At 41.0% G+C, this 19510-nt stretch overlaps 2 protein-coding genes across 2 annotated transcripts; one reads left to right on the top strand and one right to left on the bottom strand.

Annotated features, from left to right (window-relative positions):
* Positions 1 to 10071: 10071 nt before the first annotated feature.
* LOC131877040 (WD repeat-containing protein 48-like) lies at positions 10072 to 15318 on the bottom strand. Its single transcript, XM_059222605.1, has 6 exons — positions 14889 to 15318; positions 13027 to 13206; positions 12510 to 12950; positions 11880 to 12413; positions 11574 to 11810; positions 10072 to 11156 (listed from the first exon to the last, which is right to left on the bottom strand). The coding sequence occupies exons 1-6, from the start codon at positions 14910 to 14912 to the stop codon at positions 10605 to 10607; spliced, it is 1968 nt and encodes a 655-aa protein (XP_059078588.1). The 5' UTR covers positions 14913 to 15318; the 3' UTR covers positions 10072 to 10604.
* A 2507-nt stretch (positions 15319 to 17825) lies between these two features.
* LOC131877055 (large ribosomal subunit protein uL2-like) lies at positions 17826 to 18805 on the top strand. The gene has a single exon (XM_059222619.1). The coding sequence runs from the start codon at positions 17919 to 17921 to the stop codon at positions 18687 to 18689; it is 771 nt and encodes a 256-aa protein (XP_059078602.1). The 5' UTR covers positions 17826 to 17918; the 3' UTR covers positions 18690 to 18805.
* Positions 18806 to 19510: the final 705 nt, after the last annotated feature.

Below are 19510 nucleotides of genomic sequence, written 5' to 3'. Positions count from 1 at the left end.
GCTTTGTCATTTTACGTTTGACACATCCCTACATATCCGAAAGATGGCGCTTGGGCGCAAAAGGGTACAAAAAACCAATCAAACTGACGCTGTGATCCTATCCTAAGTGTAAACTCGTTAAATCAACAGAACTAGTGACCGAATCTAGACGAATTTTGCCTAGTGCGGGGGTGCGTCCTGCAAAACTCGGACTCGTATGAGTCGTTTTTTTTTTGACTCCTTACCAGACTAGAGTCCGGCAACGGACTCAAGTCTTTTATTAGAGTTAGGTCTAGCAAGAACACTTGCCTTTAAAAACCTAAGAAAATGTGAATATTTTTCTCTTGACGAGTCCGGACTCGCGTCCTTTCCAAAGGACTCAAGTCCTGGCAATTCCTCCAAAATGAAGTAAAAGACTCAATTGCACTCGGACTTGAGTCCAGACTTGTCCCAGCACTAGTTTTGGCGCTTGAGATGGTGCGAGCCAGAGACGTTCAGTTCCGTCGATTTAACTTGTTTAAACTTGAGATGAAGAGATTTAGCTGGCGGGCAAGAAAAGCATATTTTTCTAATGAAATCCATGCCTAGGCACCTATGCTTTGATTTGAAACTTCAACATTCATGATTTAGGCATTGGTAGTTCCAAAGAAGCATAAGCAAAGTAAAGGTCCAAACTAGTTCCACCGCCTAATACAATCCAAATTGCCCGGGAAGGTAAGAAATAATGGAGTGAACTAAACCTTCAAAATCATCCCTTTTTTGTCGTTACATTTAATACTTCAAATGGAGGTGGCTAATGCAGCTTTTCGTGTCAAAGAAATATTGGCAGTTTTGTATCCTTGAAAAGCAGTAAGTGACAATATTTCCTATTCTAAGCTGTTAAACAAATATTCAAGAAAATAAAAGCAGAGAATATGTCTTGGCAATAATTTGAAGCACAAACTTAGGCCGTTTTCCGAATTATCATATTGCAAAAAGCAACTTTCCAAGTGTACTAACAACGCATCTGATAAATAGATATTTATGAAATTTCACGTCAGTTCATCGCTAGGAGTAGTAATCAAACTGTTGGAGTGTGCCTTGAGCAGTGAAAATTTGTAATGTACTTCAAGGGATTTGTTACACTAATCCGAGTTACTTTCAAAGATGCTTTTGTTACCTAAGCCACTTCATCGTTGCTTGAACGAAAAAATAAAAGTTTGGCATTTGAGCAAAGATTTGCACGAAAATTATTAGATACCGTAAATAGCTCGTTAACTTAAAGATTGTGCGGTGATGCTTCGCTCTAAATGCACGAGGCGCCATCTAACTTGTTTATGCTTTAACATAATGTTTTTGAAAGTATGTTTCCATTAGAACTTTTCGAGTGGGATCTTGTCACGTTTAAATTAGGCCACCACTAAACATGTAAAAAATTTCTAACACGCCCACTGAAAAACGTGCTGAAATTGGGTCTGTTGACTAATACGTGGGTCGCAGATTGATTTTGGAGACTACATCATCGCAAAGATGGTCTATAACGCATTTTCATAACGTGTCTGTTACTTAGACAACTTCTTAGCTGTTTTAACTCAACTTAAAAACAGATATGAACCTCGAACGGAAGCAAAGAAATCATTCCTTTTGAAATTTTCACTCTATACAAAATGAAAGCTTTATACGATCAAAATATCTGACTGCTTCTATAAACTGGGCCAAATTTGGGCTCAAAGTGTTGCTTAAAGAACTCAGGAGAAATGGTCTAACTCAAGAAATCTTAATGTTCGGCCTCGTCACGGTCAGGAATGTATCTTGTTAACGATGTAACTTTGGAACCAACAACTTACATTCCGAGTCGAGCACAGTAGGTTGTTATTGGCGGGAATGGCGTTCACATTTCACATTTCTAGAAGTTTGTGACTTATTCAGTGAACTGATCTTACACGATACCAAACATAGAAGGTTGAAAGAAGTGCTGTTCTTTGGATGTTAAAATGAAAGGAAACAGAGGGTTGGTTGTCCAGTAAAGTAAAGATGCGTAATATTAAGCATCTTTACAGTAAACTAAATTTGGGTCAAAGCGAACAGGCAAGAATGTGCTCCCTAGATGGCGTTGTTTCAAACGAAAGTAAGAAAGGTATCATCTAACACTGTGCGTTTTCAACATCATACATGATGTCCCAACCCAGATTTAAGGGTCAATTTCAGGGCAGTAGTCATGAAATTACCGTAATTCTTTGCATTTTAAAATTACGAATTTGAAGCAGGAAAGGACGATGACGTCACCGTCAAATTTTATGAAGTTATGTGCACTTTTTGAGGCTTAAAAGTTCTTTGCTAAGGGATTAAATAGAGCTCTAACTCATTAATTCATGAAATAAATGGTTCATGTAGTATTGCAATTTCACACCCTGCCACAGTTTTACTTGTTAACATACCGAAAAAATGCTGCTTCTGGGCTAAATTTTCCTTCTCTAGAATTTTCTAGTTTTGCAAAGGACTTTTTTAAACCTTTGAAAAGTATTTTGTCTGTTATTCTTCATTGTTTCTTGTTTTTTTTCTTCTAATTAAGTAAATTGACTTGCTAAACATCTGAACAAATAAACACAACCAACAATGAAGATTTATGAAAGTAAGCATAGGTGGTAGACGAGATACTTCAAAGTTGTGTAAGAAATTGTAATCATGATTAAAATATGCAGTTTTGTACACAGGGCAAAGTTTTCAGGCCAAAAGGTACAAAACAAACCTGACTCCTTAAAGCATTAAAGTGTGACAAATTTTGAACAATCATGTAATGCCTCAATATCAATGCTTATTAGTGTTGCATGCTGAAGAGAAAACTTTGCATTTTAAGACTGTTTAAGACAAAGAACATAGCAAAGGATGGTCTTAATGTGGCTAAAAATCTGAAACTTTGGCCGTCTAAACGTAAGGAAAATTAACTTTAACAAGGAACAGTTGTGCAATGAATTACTCTTTTTTTCCAAAGTAGATGTAACTGCAATCCTTGAGGAGCGACTAAGGCCCTGGTCAATTGCACTGCCCAGAAATGCTTAGAGAATGTTTTGAGAACACCTTCAAGACCCCCAAAATCCAAGGTAGTTAAAACAATGAGGCTCACCTGTATTCATTGTTTCATTCACTACCCTCTACATAGTCGTTGATCCTGTAAAAAATTTTGAAGTAAAACTTGCACAATGTTTTGACCAAAATTTCACATTAACCCTGTGTGCAAGAACAAGTACATATGAGTGTTTGTTTAGATTTTAAGAGTTAAAAATTAAGAGAATTTCGATCTTTAATTTAAAAGAATTGAGTGAATTTCGATTCGTGGGAATTGCATTCCAAGGAGCGGTTTACAAGTCTGTAAAAAGCCCTGTTCTACGATTAAATTTGATCCAGAAAATATTAGTCTATACATTTTTTCAATCCTTTTATCTAATTTTATTTCGAGGTTAAATTGCTACTTTCGCTGCGCAAACTCACAAATGTATTGATGAAATATAGCTTAGAAATAATAAGTCGTCCAAGTTGGTTCTGGGAATTGTTGTTTCACGGTGTTCAATCAAAACATTTGAGTTTGAAGAGGTCATGGTTTTTTTACGGCCAGTCGAGAAGCTTCAAATATCATTCCTTGATGAGTGACTGACCAAACTAGCCAAACCAAACTTGAAGTGCGAAGTTGTAAAAGTTCATCTGATTCGCACGCAGGGTCCCTTTTTTTCAGCATTGAAAACTCAAATAAAAACAAGTCCCCTCAATTTTTGACATATTCAGACTTTATGCTCTGTGCATTCTTCTCCCGATAAAGATCTGGTAGCCTTGGGAAAACAACGATTCCCGCTTCTGTGTTAGAAATGGCTGTTTGTTGGGTCGGTTCCAAAATTTATTACTCGTCATGAATGGCTTGAACTCTATAAATCTTTACCCATACTAAATAGCCAGAGAGTCAATCACAATTTGTTCTCAAACACAAAAGGACACTCGCACATAAACATGAGAGTGCTTTAAAAACCAACAAAAACTGATATTCGGTCACGATGTCAATAAAAGTAGAGCATTCACACAAAGCCATTCCGAAAATCGAGCTTGTTAAAAACAGCTTTTAGAACGGGATAACGGGATTTGTTGCTTTCCATGAGGTCTCTTGAAGTGAACAAAGGTCCTTGTTCTGATCTTCTTGGCTTCTGAGTTTCCACCTTTTTCACCCCTGGAAACTCCGGGTTTGCGCTCATTTCAACCTAAATTAACAACCCCTCCATCGTATCAACCACCCTCGGTTTGTCCAACATTTGCTCCTAAATCTCCATCCGACTTCCCGACGCACAAAAACGCCATCCCAAATTCCCTTCAAAAATGAATTTGGACCGTCCTGAAAAACGAAGGGATTCAGGCTAAAACGAATTGGGGACTAGAATTTGGGAGAATTCTTTGGTCGCGTCAAGGAAGACGCAGACAAAGGAAATTTTCGTTTTCTATTTTCATGCACGTTGAAAAGGGGAAGCTTCCGACGTAAAAACTATCTCATCAGTTGAAATTCATCTCAACAGATCCGAATAGCCTTTTTCTTCACATGAAATAAGAATGAAAAACATTGGAATTAGATATTGAATTTTGATTTCCTATTGACCATTGTGAGAATAGAACGTTGTTGAGAGATGTAACAATATTTTTGGAGACGACCATACTTTTTAATGCTTTTAATAATACGTTTCATATTAATAATGCAATCTTGTGTTTGACAATCCTTCACAATAATCATTGATGGGGTTATATTCTAAATTGTATATGAGCAATATTACTTTTGAAGTTAGATTACTCGATGCTCAAAGTAACATTGATCAGCCCATTTTTTCCCATTCGGCTCTTTATTATAATACAGGGATTGGTGTATAATCACATCTTCCGTTCAATTATATACCAACTGAAGAAAGTCAAGGTGTGGTCATCTTTCTCTCAATCCTGAGAGAGATGACACAATTCAGCTCTGGTTTAAGACTATTTTTTCCCAATTCGATCCCCCAAAAAAGAAAATCTAGTTCAATTTTCCCCTGATTTCCTGCATGTGGTAGTTGATAATCGGCTGAAAAGGTTTTGTTCTGAGGCGCATAACATCGAACAGAAACGAGGATCGAGCAAATGTCAAAGCCACAAATTGATGATAGTGGTTTGTGTGTGACTTTCTGTGATCTTAACCTTCATTTCTATCCTCCTGCTCCATCCAGGCAGGCTCTATCTCTACTCAAGAGGATATCCTTCAAAGTCAGTGCAAGGGGATTTCAACCCATTTATATCTGTCCCAGAATCTCTCGACTCTTTGTCGGTGAGGGTTGGCTCGCCTAATTGCGTCTTTACTTGAACCATATTCAATTGGCAGCAAGGAGGTATTCTGTAGGTATTTTAGGACAAAAAGAGCATAGCGTGTTCATTATTTACAGTTTCAACAGGAAATTACCACACTGCCAAGTTGGTAGAGCAGGCGGATGGTTGATCAATGATCATTCTCACCAATCCTTGTTTGGTGGAAACCTTCAATTATTTTTCTATGAGTCATGATGGTCAATCGAAAAAACATCAAAACTTGGTTGAGATGTGGATGTAGTGCCTACAAAAAATGAAATCAATTGAAGAGAACGCTTGAGAAAGAAAAAAAAATCATGTTGAGGGAGCGGGCACTCAGTTGAAGGAGGTAATACTGTAAAGAGAGACGGTCAATGACCAATTGTGTGTAATTGCCAGAAGACGCGGGTTATCCCACACACATTCAAGATAATCTTGAAGGGAGAAAAATCCTAGGTTCCTAGGTTTATGATCGCAATTGTCCACATGAAAGGTTATTGCACACAGGAGGGTCCTAGCATATTTATTAATTTTGAATTTGGAGTCATGAATGTTAGCTGTGAAAAAACATATTTCCACACTTGAATCATTTAATAAGACAGTTCCTCGACTCAAGACTTGATAATCCACACTATGTATATAGTTATTGAGTTCAAAATAGTATTCTAATGCGTTGCATGGTAACAGTTTTTCAAATCAAGTTAGTGTGCACAAAGCTAAAGTTTCAAAGACGATAGAAGATCCCCAAATCCAAGATTGACAAGTGATTGAAGTTGCATTGAGCTGTCGATTCTTGAAGTCTAACAACTAAAGATGGGCCAGAGCTTTGGCTCAGCCTTCAGAAGTACAATGTAATCTGTCTCACGCACTTGCCCATCCCTAGCCGTTAAGACTCCAAGAATCGACAGCTGACCTGGCGGTTGCTTGTTCATTAACCGGGTAATGGAACTAATCAGTACATGTGAATCAATCAGCAGGTTGGATTTTGTTCACCCAATAATGCCCCTGAACTGACTCATGACCGGTCTATACTATCCTGGAACCATGGTCTCTCATCTCCTCAAAGGACGGCGAAATGACTGCTGACAGAGGCAGAGGTGTGAATTATGCTTCGTTAAACATGGACCGAGAAAGAAAGTGTAGAACAGAGGGAGTAGCACTTTTCCCTGCTGCCCTTTCTTCTTCCGGCATGACCCCGATTCTCGTGACCCAAAAATCCCCGTGCAAACATCCACACGCCACCGCGATCCAATCCGTCATTAATGAACTAATGAACGCACCTTGGAGAAAGAACCCTCCCAGCCTATTTCCTCCCGCCCTCTCTTTCTCTCTCTCATTTTCCCCTCTGAACAAACAAAACCTGAGGGTTTTAGACAAAGAGAGCCTTTTTTATGAATGAGCAAAATATGGAAATGATTTTTGTTGTTCAGCTCAATTTTGGTGTTGCTGAATGCGATTGGTATTCATGGCTTCAGTCCTGAGGAGCGAACATGGCCAATACTGGACTGAAAGGCCTTGGGTGAGTTGGTTGACCTGTAGAGGGAGGACTTCCAGTCATTGTTTTCAAGCAGTCCTCAAGGCATTCGAGCGTGGATAAGTTTGAGGTTCTGGGATTGCGTATTCATGGGAAGCTTTTTATTGAAGAAGATGCCCCACTGAAAAGTGAATGTATGAGGCTCCCATAATGATTATTATGACCAGTCTTGGGAGAGTTTTTGAGCAATGTACACAAAGCCCGTCGGATGAAGAAGATGAAATGAAATACGACAAGAGACTCCACGTCAACGTTTGGTGGGAATCTAAACTATCACTTTGCAATGGTGAGATCTTATCGACCTACACTTTTAATATTAGAACTTTCATAATCGGACTATCTCGGGTCCGGGGTTAGATAATCAAAGTGATCTTTTTGTTGCACAAATATGTCTTGGATGGCAAATGATGGAAGAGTCTGATTCCCTACATCCATCTTTGAGGGACTTGCTAGACCGAAAAATGCTTAAAAAAACGCAGATTCACAACATTGTCATCAGTCCATCGTCATCCCTTCCATGCTTGGCATTTTTCGTTGCCGCTGAGACGAAGCGCACTCAAAATTAGTGATCACAACTGACTCCAAATTTCATTGAAAGCATTAAGCAACTATTTGGATATTTCTAATTGAAAATAACATATAACGGCGCCCTAAATGAGTGCACATGGATTGACAACCTGCGATTGGGGTTTATTTTCAACATCAGGTCTATCAGCCAGGCATAAATTAAGAGAGGAAAGGTCATTTAATGAATTGTTTTTGACATGTCCATGTAGAAGAAAAAATCTTCAGCCCATTACGTTATGTGTCAAAGATTAAGCAAGAAAAAGGTTCTGAAATATTTTTATAATGGCATCTTATGGACGGTGTAGATGTAAAAAAAAACCACTGCCAATCTGCCTTCCTTGGGTATCTAGTTCAAATTAATATTTCCAAATACTACCTTTTCTTGTCCAAAGTAAGGACCAAAATTAGTTGACAAGGTTAACACGACCAAGATTATGAACTCTTGAGCAGTATGACTTTATTTCAAAGTTGAAAAACATCGTTAAGCTATTCCAAATGGACAAAAAAAACAATGCTCCTTCAACCAGACTCAACCCCTCCCAGCAAAGACACCGAAGATTGTCAGCATCAACTGTATCAAATCTCTCATTCCCAATCTACGCAATGCGGACGAGTTGTCGGTCGTTGGCTGCTAAAAATTGGAAGTCACACACAATCCATGGCAAACCCACGTATGGTGATGGAGATGATCATCCTCATCCACGAGCGAGCAATTCGACAAAATGGAAGAATGGCGCTTCATGGCCAAGATGAGGCACACAAAACGCGGGGCCCTCTACAGTCTACACACTCTACACGTACCAGAAACCACACCGAGTACTACTAATGTAATGCTCGATGCCTCGAAACACACACGTTCGTTCGTTCGTCCGTCCGTCCGTCCGTCCCTTCTGATTCGACTACCTTCCACTTCAAAGAGAGACAGTATTGCTCACTCTTCCAACGAGTCCAGAGATCAGTTTGCCGCTAGCATTATTCATACCATGCATCATGCTCTGTGAGCAGTGAGTGACCTTCGACCATCCAATATCATCGCGACAGTCAAAAAGCTACATACATACATGGTACATTCATTCACCACGTTGGTCACGAGGAAACCGAAGAGTTTCTTGAGTGGGAGGAAAACCAAGTCGTTGGTGGATTGTTGGCCTTGATGAGACCCCGTCTCGCAAAAGTACAACAAGGGCCTTGATTCACTTGTAGAAAGATCAACCAATGTGATCTGGATGTCGGACAGCCCACAAGGAATACCAGATAGAGGCAAAAAGTGTAAACAAGTTCTCCCAAATCCGATTCCCCCACTCTCTAAGGAAGTGACTTTGTTTATTCAATGCTTAATTTCCTCCACGGAAAAGCCTCGACTCAAGATCTGAAAAGAAAAGTTGGCATGACATCATCATCCGAGGAGAATATTTTTGATTGGATTTCTCCGTTTTCTTTTCACACTCGGACAGTTCAACATTGATGTCTGTGGTGGGTGGCAAAAATCGTTTAGTGTTTTTTCCGAAGAAGTGTGATACCGCCGGTTGAAATCCTGAATCCGGTTGCAGGGTAATGTGCCTCTTGGAAAACGACTGACTAGGCTACAAATCCATCTGAATGTCTTTGAAGCTACCTCGAATTCCGAAAATGAGCGGTGGGGACCTGTTTGTGCAAATGTTTCGGTGTTGTGTGACCGAGGATCAAACCCGGAGTCATCACCAAACTCGGCGAAGGATCGACCGGTCCATGATTGGCAATCCGACCAATTTCCGACATACCGCCCACATTGGGACTTCGGATCTGATGGGCCCGAGTAGCTCGAATAACAACCAGATGATGGGTGAGATTCATTGTCAAATGAAGAGCAAAGGAGGCTATGAGTCATCCACTTCCACCATGAGTTCCTCCTCCCATCAACAGACACCGGGATTGCATGTGCCTTCCATTATTAATGCCAGATCCTTGGATGAAGTCAGGCGAAAATGAAGAAGGAACAAGACATACAAACTCTGTACGCCCTACTGTGATACATCAAGAACATCTGAAGAAGCTGGGACGGTCTACTCCTATACGCTGTGGGGTCAGGTTGCGCTTTGTCCGCTGACGCAATCTTACTACGCTGGGTGTTGCCAGCCGGCCCTCTTTGATCATGGCGAATAGTGTGTCCTGGAGCTGTAGACGTCCGATCCAGTAATGAAGAGAGAAATTATTAATCGGGTGTGTGTGTGTGTTGTTTATTGAACCGTGGAAGTGAGGAGACAGTGTCACTCAAAAACCACCCTTGCAATACTTGTGTTGGAACAATCACCACAGTTGTTCGACAAGCCTTACTTTGCTTTGGAGATTTTTTTTTCTCAAATCAGAGGATCATCTAAAATTATGTTCAGTTGAATTGCAATTATTATTATTGTCCACAAAGTTGCCTCTCCATATGAGGAGGCGTTTTTGAAGGTAACGTGCTTTCACAGACCATGAAATCACAGTAAGGTTCAAATTTATGATTTAACCCTCGGGAACTTATCTGAGCTATTTTCGAATCTGGGTGGGATTACGTCTTACTAATGCTTTGATATTGGAGTAATCATTGTAGTTATCTAGTCATTTCCAAAATTGGGGAAGTATGGTGAAAGTACTGGCCATTTTTGCTAATTGAGTTTGACATAACATTTTATTAGATGATCTTCCAATTTCATATTTCTCAATGTCAAATTCGTAGCCATCTCATACAGGCTTGTTTTTTACCCCTTGCCAACTCCTTCTTTTAATCCACGCGATTCACAAGGAAGCAAACAAATCCTTAGCTGTTCGATCTTCAAAGCAGCAAATTCAGTGTCCTTGTTCTTTCACAATCTTAGAGCTCTGTATTACAATGATGATCATGAATGGATTGTTCCTTTTTTCTAATAACAAATGCAATAAATTAATCGAATGTCGATATTTTCCACGGTGGAGTTTGGGGAGGGTGAGGGGTTTGCGTTTGCTTAAAGACGCAGCTTTTCATTAGGGTAAGAAAGCAAGGTTTTGAGAGTCTCATCCTCAACAAAAAGTTTGACAAAATCTCTTTTGCAGTATCTGGCTTTAAAAGGGACTCGTGCGAGTTTGCAATCACTCTTTAAAATGGATATAATAACTAAGGCAATAATAATGATAATAGTAATAATAATGATGAAGATAACTAGACACAGGTAATGAATGAATATTTAAAATGACAATTACATGACTATCTCAGGAATTTGTAGTGTAAAACTAGATCTGAGAAAGACTTCCAAATGAAATATTTGACGGTGCGCAAGTCGAGGTTCGGATCCAGGACTCCATCGTTACAAAGGAGCTCTACGCGATCTTCGGCAATTGAGCTAGAGTCTTCCCCACTTCGTTGCTGATCACGATCGCCCGTGGGTGAGCCCGCAGAGCTGCCCGCTTCCGAGCTGCCACAAATCACCTTCTCATAAACGTGTTCGATGACTTTGCGGATTTGGAGGAAATCATTCGCAATCAAGCGCTCCCGTTTGAACGACTTGAATCCCAATTCCTTATGGGGGAGCACGTAGAACGTGACCTTGATGAATTTTGGCAACTTCCGCTCCACCACGATGTCAATCACCCATGATGGAACGGTTTCATTGAGGAGCACCCCTTCAGTGTCTCCACCCGCGTCTCGCGCAAGCAGCCGGTAAAGCGTGCGCCCGCCAACTTCAGAAAATATGACTGGAGTGTGTCCCGGCACAGAAAAGTACTCATTACCACCACGACCCACTCCATTATGGATAACCTGAAATTCGAGAGGACGAATTCATAACAGTCAATAGCAGTTTTGACGTATAGGGTTGTGCAAAATATGCAATGGAGAGCGACGAACATGCATAAAAATAGAAATGAAAATATAGTTAAAATGTAAAAACATAAATTTAAAGCAAATTGCCATTGAGATGGAGTTGAAAGTTAGGTACATCAAACACATTGTTAAAGTTGTGGTGGCTCGCTTACAAGTGGGAAAATGAACTACTAAATATGACAAAATAATTGTTATTCCAGAAGATTCAACTTGCTTCAATTCCAAAATCTGCTACATTATAAGGGGGCCGATAATCGGAATTTTCGAAATCTACCCTAAAACACAATTTGAACATGCAAAAAAAAAAAAAAAGTATTTACATGATTTGCTCGTGTCTGGTAATGAGCTACTTACCCCTCCGTCAATGTCTGGTTCCTCTTCCAAAGGAAAAGGCCTTCGCCAGTGCTCCAGAAGAGCCTGTAGAAGAAGTCCACCGTAGTTGACCTTCTGATCGACGGCGTCGTTAGGCGCCAATCCGGTTTCTCGAGCGGAAACCCAAGCCGAAAGGCAATCGTTCTCGTCCTGGCCCAAATGAACAGTGAGCATACCCGTCTTCAAGTCCACAGTGAACCAATTTGGCACATAAACTACCTACAATAAAACCACAATCAAATTAGGTTCACGAGTCCAGACCTCGAACCTAATGACTTTCTCCTTTACTTGATGACGCTGTTTGACCTCGGCATCAAAGTCCACAGGACCCAAATCCTTGACCTTCTGCGCTTTCAGGATATCGTACAGAGCTACATTCGATTCCGTGTCTCGCGTCAAAATATGTCTTTTATCGTTGAGGATGTGATATTGCTTGATCGAGCTCCCGCCTCGAATCACGTAGTCCGGCTCGGTCAGCAAAGGCTCGCGCGAATTCAGACTGGCACGTTGGAAATCTGCCCGGCCCAAATTCCAATGCTTGACATGCGATTCCGAAGTGGAAACCCATAGTCCATTCTGATCCGGAGTGAGAATCATTTTCAGAACTGGGGCGGATTCCGTGCATACTAGGGCGTGATTGTCCGGATGTTTCAGCTCTGTCCGCCAAATATTCTTGTCCCGACCCCCGGAGAAGACTTGCGTGAACGCCTCGTTGGTTTGTAAGGCCCAAACGCCCTCTTCGTGGGCGTAATAGGTACTCACACATCGCTGTTGGCCAAGATTCCACAATTTGATTGTTCCATCGGAACTGCCTGACAAACACTGCAACGATAAACAACGAGAAAGAGTCTTTAATTAGAGTCCCATAGGCGAGTCTCATTTCTCCAAATAGGCACGGCTATTTAAAGGACGCCATACCTGAGTACCATCACGGTTAAGGACCAAGGCCTTGATATTGTCCGCATGGCCCTTCAGCTTCATGATCTTGCCACAAGTCCGCGGATCCCACACTCTCAAGACCTTCTCCGTGGAACCACTCACGATCACCGTCCCCGAGGGATTCATGGCCAGACTGTAGATCGAGTCCTTGTTCCCATTAAGACTCGAGGTAGTCACCGTGTTATTGGAGGCGGTCAAGGCCGTGAGAGTGTTCACATCCCACAAGAAAATGGCCTTGTCCAGACCGGCCGAGGCCACCAATTCGCGGTCCTTGGCATAGGCCAAAGCTTTAACGTAGTCCTTGTGGGTGCGTAGGGTGGACATGCAGAAGCCCTTGTGGGCGTTCCACACCTTGACCGTGGTATCCGACGAGGCGGAGATCAAGTTCTTCCCGCCACAACACAATTGAACATCGTTGACCTGAGAGAGAACATTGAAGTAATTATGAATAAATTCGGCACTCGACCCTTATTATGGAAGCTTTGATCCTACTCACCCAATCTGTGTGATGCTCCATGGACTGGATGTAGGGCTCTTTGCCATACTGAACGTTCCATATCCTGATGATGGAGTCCCGCCCAGCGGTGTAGAGGCGGTTCACGGTCGGGTCATACTGCAAGGAGTTGATTCCAGCGCGATGACAGCGCTCACCTTCATCACGGATCACAAAAGACACCTGTAAAGAAAAATATTATCATAGGTACACGCATTTTCCTGTAATTCGTGGGATGATTTGAATTTGGGCCATTTGAAGGAAAAAGCTCAAGTGTTGTGCGAACACTGGTTTACTTTTTAAAGGCGGTTGTGCGTTTTCTTAGACGTTGTGAGCTAAGCATGGGCCAAAGTATTGTTGTTGGGTATATTATTGTTTGATTCATAACCAATTTGAACCTAATCTCTTCCACCCATCTGCGATGTAACGATTTGAGCATCTGCTTTAACATCTTTCCATTTCTCAGTCTCGAATGCATCTGCTTGACCATACATGTATATATCTATATACTTTTTCGTACTTCACCCTAATGACATGACCAGGAGTTGCAGTAAAGATAGTAACGATTGCAGCTCCTATTGTATACGCTTGTCCATATATCTATCTTTATCTATTACAGAGACAAAGGATAAGATCATTGGTCACAATAAAGACAACTTATAAGAACGAGTGTTGTTCCGGAAAAAAAAAATGACGATGTCATTCTTGACTAGTTTTCGGGGTGACAAAACTTCCTCTTTTCTTACGGCCATAGCATGCAGCCACAAGTTTTATTTCAGCAATCGAGAATTAAGAGTTGGGATCTCACAGAACTGAAGTGACGTCTCCTATCAAAAGGTCAAAGATTTACTTCCTGAACTAAAATAAATGATTTATGATAAGATGATTTCTTATCTGTTGTTTAAGTTAAGAAAAAGGTGGTTATTTGTTCCTTATGTGGGTATTAAGTATTAGTATTCTGTTTTCGGTAGAAATTTTATGCGTAATATCTGCCTTAAATCTATCTTATGATGAAGTGGAAAAAGAGATTAATTTTTGAGATATAAATTTATTTGTCAAATGGATATGGTTTGACCTAAATGTATGGCAAAGCTGGTGGCAAAAATTGCTCCATTCTGAACCAAGAGCTCCTCTTCTACTTCTCAGCTTGGATTTAGGCCAAGGCTTATCTTTTCTTCGCTTTTGGTTTTGCATTCACATATCATTTTTCGCTGGGGTAAACAAGTCTTTTTTTTCGTCTCTCATTCTTAGTCATAACAAATATTCAGTTCTTGGCCCTTATCTATTTTCCGGCCGACAAAGTTTGATCTTTAAAGAAACCTGAAAAAGAAGATTGAATATGTCGATGGTAAAAATTTTGCCTATGTGATCTGTACCAAAAAAAGGGTTGAAACATACTTCCAAATATACGTATATACATACATACATACATAGCTAGGCTAATAAATATTGAAGACATTGCGCCCCTAAGACATTAGACATCAACCAAGGATGATACAACCCAATGAAAATCAATATTTACAAGTTAAAAGACGGTCATTTCATATATTTCCAAGCGACTCGACATCATCCAATTCTAGTTGTCATACAAAGTGCATTCTATTTGCAATTCACTCGCGATACCCACATTACCCTCCATCACAGAATATGTCCTGTTTCTGCATTCATGAAGGCAATATCGTAGAATATAGAGTAGGCCTGCTTCCCTAATATCAAACAGCCTTTGTGTGATTCTCAATTTTCAATGCAAAAAGACGTTCAATCCACTGTATACCCCATTCCTTACCGGAAGTGGATTCAATGCAATCAAGAAGCAAATTAGGAGCTAGTTACTTTGGTTATTTCCATGGAAGTGACAGCCTTACCTGAACCTTTTTCCGGCCGGCCATCAGCTCATATGCAATGCAATGAAATGCTCGAGCAGATTCGGATGAGCACTCAAATCAATTTGATTCTGTCACTTGGGCATGTTTTTGTGGCATCCAAGTCAACCTTTCTTAGCAGAGTTAAGCGAATGTAGATTGTAGCTAAGATCAAGATTGACTCTGACAAAGAGAGCGTTGCTAGTTGACACCTTGAGTTTGAACTAATATAAGGCCAACAGGGATTTTTCAACCCCAGAACATTCCAATTTGAGCACCTTTAGCTACTAATAGGTTCAAGGTGAAGGTTAATTTGGTATTAGAACTGTGGCATGATAAAATGACTTGGCTTAATGGTACAAAACGATGGGATAGTGAGGTAGTATAATGCGGGGATAGTGACAGAATGGCGACACTAGCCCTTCAATTTTCAGCTGATGACAGATGCATCACATAGACAGGGTTACCCAATTTTGATCCAGGGATTATGAAGATATAGTTATTTACTTGATACCAGGATCAAATACAGTTTCGCTGGTCAACTGTGAGTTCTATTAGGATCGAAATTGCTATTATTTAGGTGGGAGACCAAAGAGAAAAGAAGATGATTAAGCCAGATTAAACCAGGAGCTTTTGACTGGAGGACGTTGTGGTCGGGCTTGAGTGTACTGGGAAACGTTCAGAACACTAACGCTATCAGCGGGGAAAATTAGTACTCCTTGTAGGACATTTCGACTAAAAGACTGTAAATGGCGTTTGATTAAGAATCCTAGTTTGACAGCAAGCACTGGAAAAATAAGATCAAAAAATGGCGACCATAATATGTAGTACTAATATCGAGGATTCTAAATCAGTTCCAGATTCACATTGGTTGACAAAAGTCTAACACCTAGAATCTAACTCATTTTCTTTGGGTTCTATTGGTGAGAGGTTTCGTTATTAGAATGAAGGGCTTTTGCGTTGGGGAAAAACTTTTTCTGTGTCAATAGACTGTTGCAAATAATTAGGGTTCGGCGGCGTTATGTCACAGACTATAAGCTAAATATAGAGAAAGACTGTCATTGGTTGAAAGTGCAGACAAACAAAGTAAAACAAGTAAGCAATCCATGTCATAGTAAAGAGGTGAAGAAGGTGGGAAATTCAATCTGAACAGAAATTGTCACTTTCAAGGTCAAAGTTTTGGATGTTCAAGCCGACAATTTTATCACACAATGTCAATACAATACAACATTTTGGTGGCGGATTCTGAATGCATCACAATCCTGGGCAAGAGGGAAAAATTGTTCAGGCCAGTAAATCAATTTCAAATCAAAGTCCTCAGTTGTCTTATATACTGTTATCATGATGACTGTCAGAACACTAGAAGCTCCAAATTGCCCCTATTATGGGTTTTACAAGAGATTGTTGCTTCATTCATATAATGTTCTGTATAAAAAAATGAGTTGTTAAGGTAGCTGGAAATAAAAGGTTCAATCTAATATCACTTTGCTAAGGAATTGGGCAAAAGCAAGATGTTTTTAGGACATTTTTTTGTAAATTTGATGTCAGAAGGATAGCTGATGTATTTTGTCTGAAAAGTCAGGAACTAAACTAATAATTAACAAGTTTTAATTTGATGATTCTAAATATTGAATAAAAATTTGAAACATGTGTAGATTTAGTCCAATGTGAGAGGGCAATGACAGAAAAGGAGTAGTTTGAAACAGCCACTCTAAAATGATTTTTTTTTTCAAAACTAACAAATTACTAGTTTGATGCATGGATGTCATCAGGCCTGGAGAGGATAGCTCTACAAAACCTTGCTGGAAGACGTTCAAGCAATGTGTAACCTCCTTATCAGTTGCATGCCTGCTTTTAAGCTTTCAACTCTTACTTGTCAATCAAGTACCCATTTAGGGGTCAATGCATCACTCAAACAACTTCTTCTGGGGCTTCAGTATGCCTTCCTCTCCAGTACTGATGGACTGCATTGGTGATGAGAGTAAAGAAACTATTTTCCAGCAAGCCATGCACCTCAACATGTGATACATTGGTGGAGAAAGGACAGTGTTCTAAAATCTGTTGTTAATCATATTTTACTTGGTTTTGAATTCTTTGTTAAATATTGAGATTGATCCTTCTCTGTTCATCATCATCCATCTTGGTATTAATTCTAACCAAAGCTTGAACTGTTACCAAAAAAGGAATGTTTTTCTATTATTGTTACTTTTGAAGAAACATATATAACTGCCAAAAAGTCATACTAGAGGGTTGTAAAATTTTGGAAATAAAACTTGAACCAAATGATGAAGATGCTAGGGCGAATGGTTACATAGACACATGGGTCCCAGGATAAAGGGTTGTTTGGAGTGGATCTGTTTCAAAACAGTCTAATATTTTTCTAATTCTGTGACAAAACATTTTTACCAAAATGCATTGATTACATGTATTTCAGATGTGTTGAGACCAATCAACTAGTTGAAATAAAATCACGCAAACTTCGGTCTTAGAAGAAAAAGAAAGTATCAACAACAAATTTCTGCTGCCATAGGTTGACCAAAAAAAGTACTCGTTGATAGACCAAAGCTAACCAAAGCTAATCCAACGTGGCATCACTTCTGAACCTCAACCTATCCTAATATCTAAATTAGGTTTTGATTGGCATGAAAGTGAGAAACACCATTAGTTTATGAATTGCTGGTACAAATGTCAGGTTATCTTCTTGGTTCAATCGCAATTGGACCACAACCAATAGCTATTTCATGATCCATCCATATTATGACACCAAAAATGAGCCAAAAGAAAACCATCCAACCGTATTCCTAAGCATGATAACTACGACATAACTACGGCTTCGAAAAGACGAAATCCGATGTACGCCTGGGCTTTTTCGGCCGATATTTTTCCCGGCTTTATTTATTGTTCTGGTCAGCGGTCACGCTGAGCACGGTTCCGTGTTAAAATCTCGCAACCACGTGCTCTTCCTTTTCCGGGCTGACTTTGGCCTAAGTTCAACGTGAATTTGAGCCTCTTCGCCATTTCCTAGCCTCTATCATGGGTCGTGTGATTCGCGCCCAGCGCAAAGGAGCGGGCTCCATCTTCAAGTCCCACAGCAAGCACCGCAAGGGAGCACCCCGTCTCCGACCCGTCGACTACTCGGAGCGTAATGGCTACATCAAGGGCGTCGTGAAGGAGATTCTCCACGATCCCGGTCGAGGCGCGCCCTTAGCCGTGGTCCACTTCCGCGATCCGTACCGCTACAAGACCAAGAAGGAGCTGTTCGTGGCCGTGGAGGGTATGCACACCGGGCAATTCGTCTACTGCGGCAAACGCTCGCATCTGACCATCGGCAACGTGATGCCCATCGGGATGATGCCTGAAGGCTCGATCGTGTCCAACTTGGAGGAGAAGACCGGGGATCGCGGCAAGATGGCCCGTTGCTCGGGCAACTTCGCCGTGGTGATCGGGCACAATGTCGACACGCACCGAACGCGCGTCAAGCTGCCCTCGGGTTTGAAGAAGGTCATCCCTTCAGCCAATAGGGCTATGGTGGGTATTGTGGCCGGTGGTGGGCGTATTGACAAGCCCATGCTCAAGGCCGGTCGGGCCTATCACAAGTACAAGGCCAAGCGCAACAGCTGGCCTAAGGTGCGTGGTGTGGCCATGAACCCCGTGGAGCATCCTCATGGTGGTGGTAATCATCAACATATTGGTAAGGCTTCCACCGTGAAGCGCGGCACGAGCGCCGGTCGCAAGGTCGGTCTGATCGCCGCCCGAAGGACCGGTCGAATCCGCGGAGGCAAGAAGTCCGTGGACAAGGAATAAGACGGACGGCGGTCACCCTACCGATCCTGATTTATGCCCGCTGCCCGATTGTCACGCCAGAAAAGAGGATGATACGATCGAAATACAAGCTTATTCTGGTTTTGTTCCCATGCGAATTCGAGTGCCTGATTTGCGTGGGGAGGACGTTTTTAATCGAAAGGACGGGAATGGGTTAATTTAGGGCTATTTATATTGATAATGGTGCGATGGATAGGGCTGCATGTCCCTGAAGTTAAGTGGTAAAGCCAGACGCTTAACAGTCCAGGGGAATGGAACTCACTTAGAACAGTAAATTACATCTGGCCAAATTTATGATAGGTGAAGTGATAATGAAGTCATGTCATTGTTTACGACAAGAGATTCAATGAGTAGAATTATTGATACTCGTCCCCAGATGGGCCAAGAATAAATTTATAGCGTGGCTTTTATGCCCTTTTGGCGAGAGGTCGGAGGTCAATTGAAAGACATTTAATCTTTTCCTTGCCGTCGAATTTACCTTTCAACTTCGAAGCCACAAACATAATCCCAAGCTCGTAGTTCATGCCGAACACAAAGAAGTCTAATGCCGGTGTGACTGAGCCGGTCAAAGAGTCAGATCGAAGTTGACCAGTTGAGGTTGGTTCAAACCCAGGTGATGGATATTGATACTGCTCATTCACTCGTGAGCATTCACTATCAGTAGGATCGCATAGTTCAAAAGGCACCAATGTTCACCATCGGGAGCGAATATCCCCAAGGGCCAACCTATTGAGGCCCATATAATACGCAAATTCACCTTCAGTTCAAAAGGTAAAGTTTCTTAAAGACAGGTCTGGTCAATC

Source organism: Tigriopus californicus, chromosome 2 (assembly GCF_007210705.1).
Source record: "Tigriopus californicus strain San Diego chromosome 2, Tcal_SD_v2.1, whole genome shotgun sequence".
Lineage (NCBI taxonomy): Eukaryota > Metazoa > Arthropoda > Copepoda > Harpacticoida > Harpacticidae > Tigriopus > Tigriopus californicus.
This window is presented reverse-complemented; position numbering and strand designations above follow the sequence as displayed.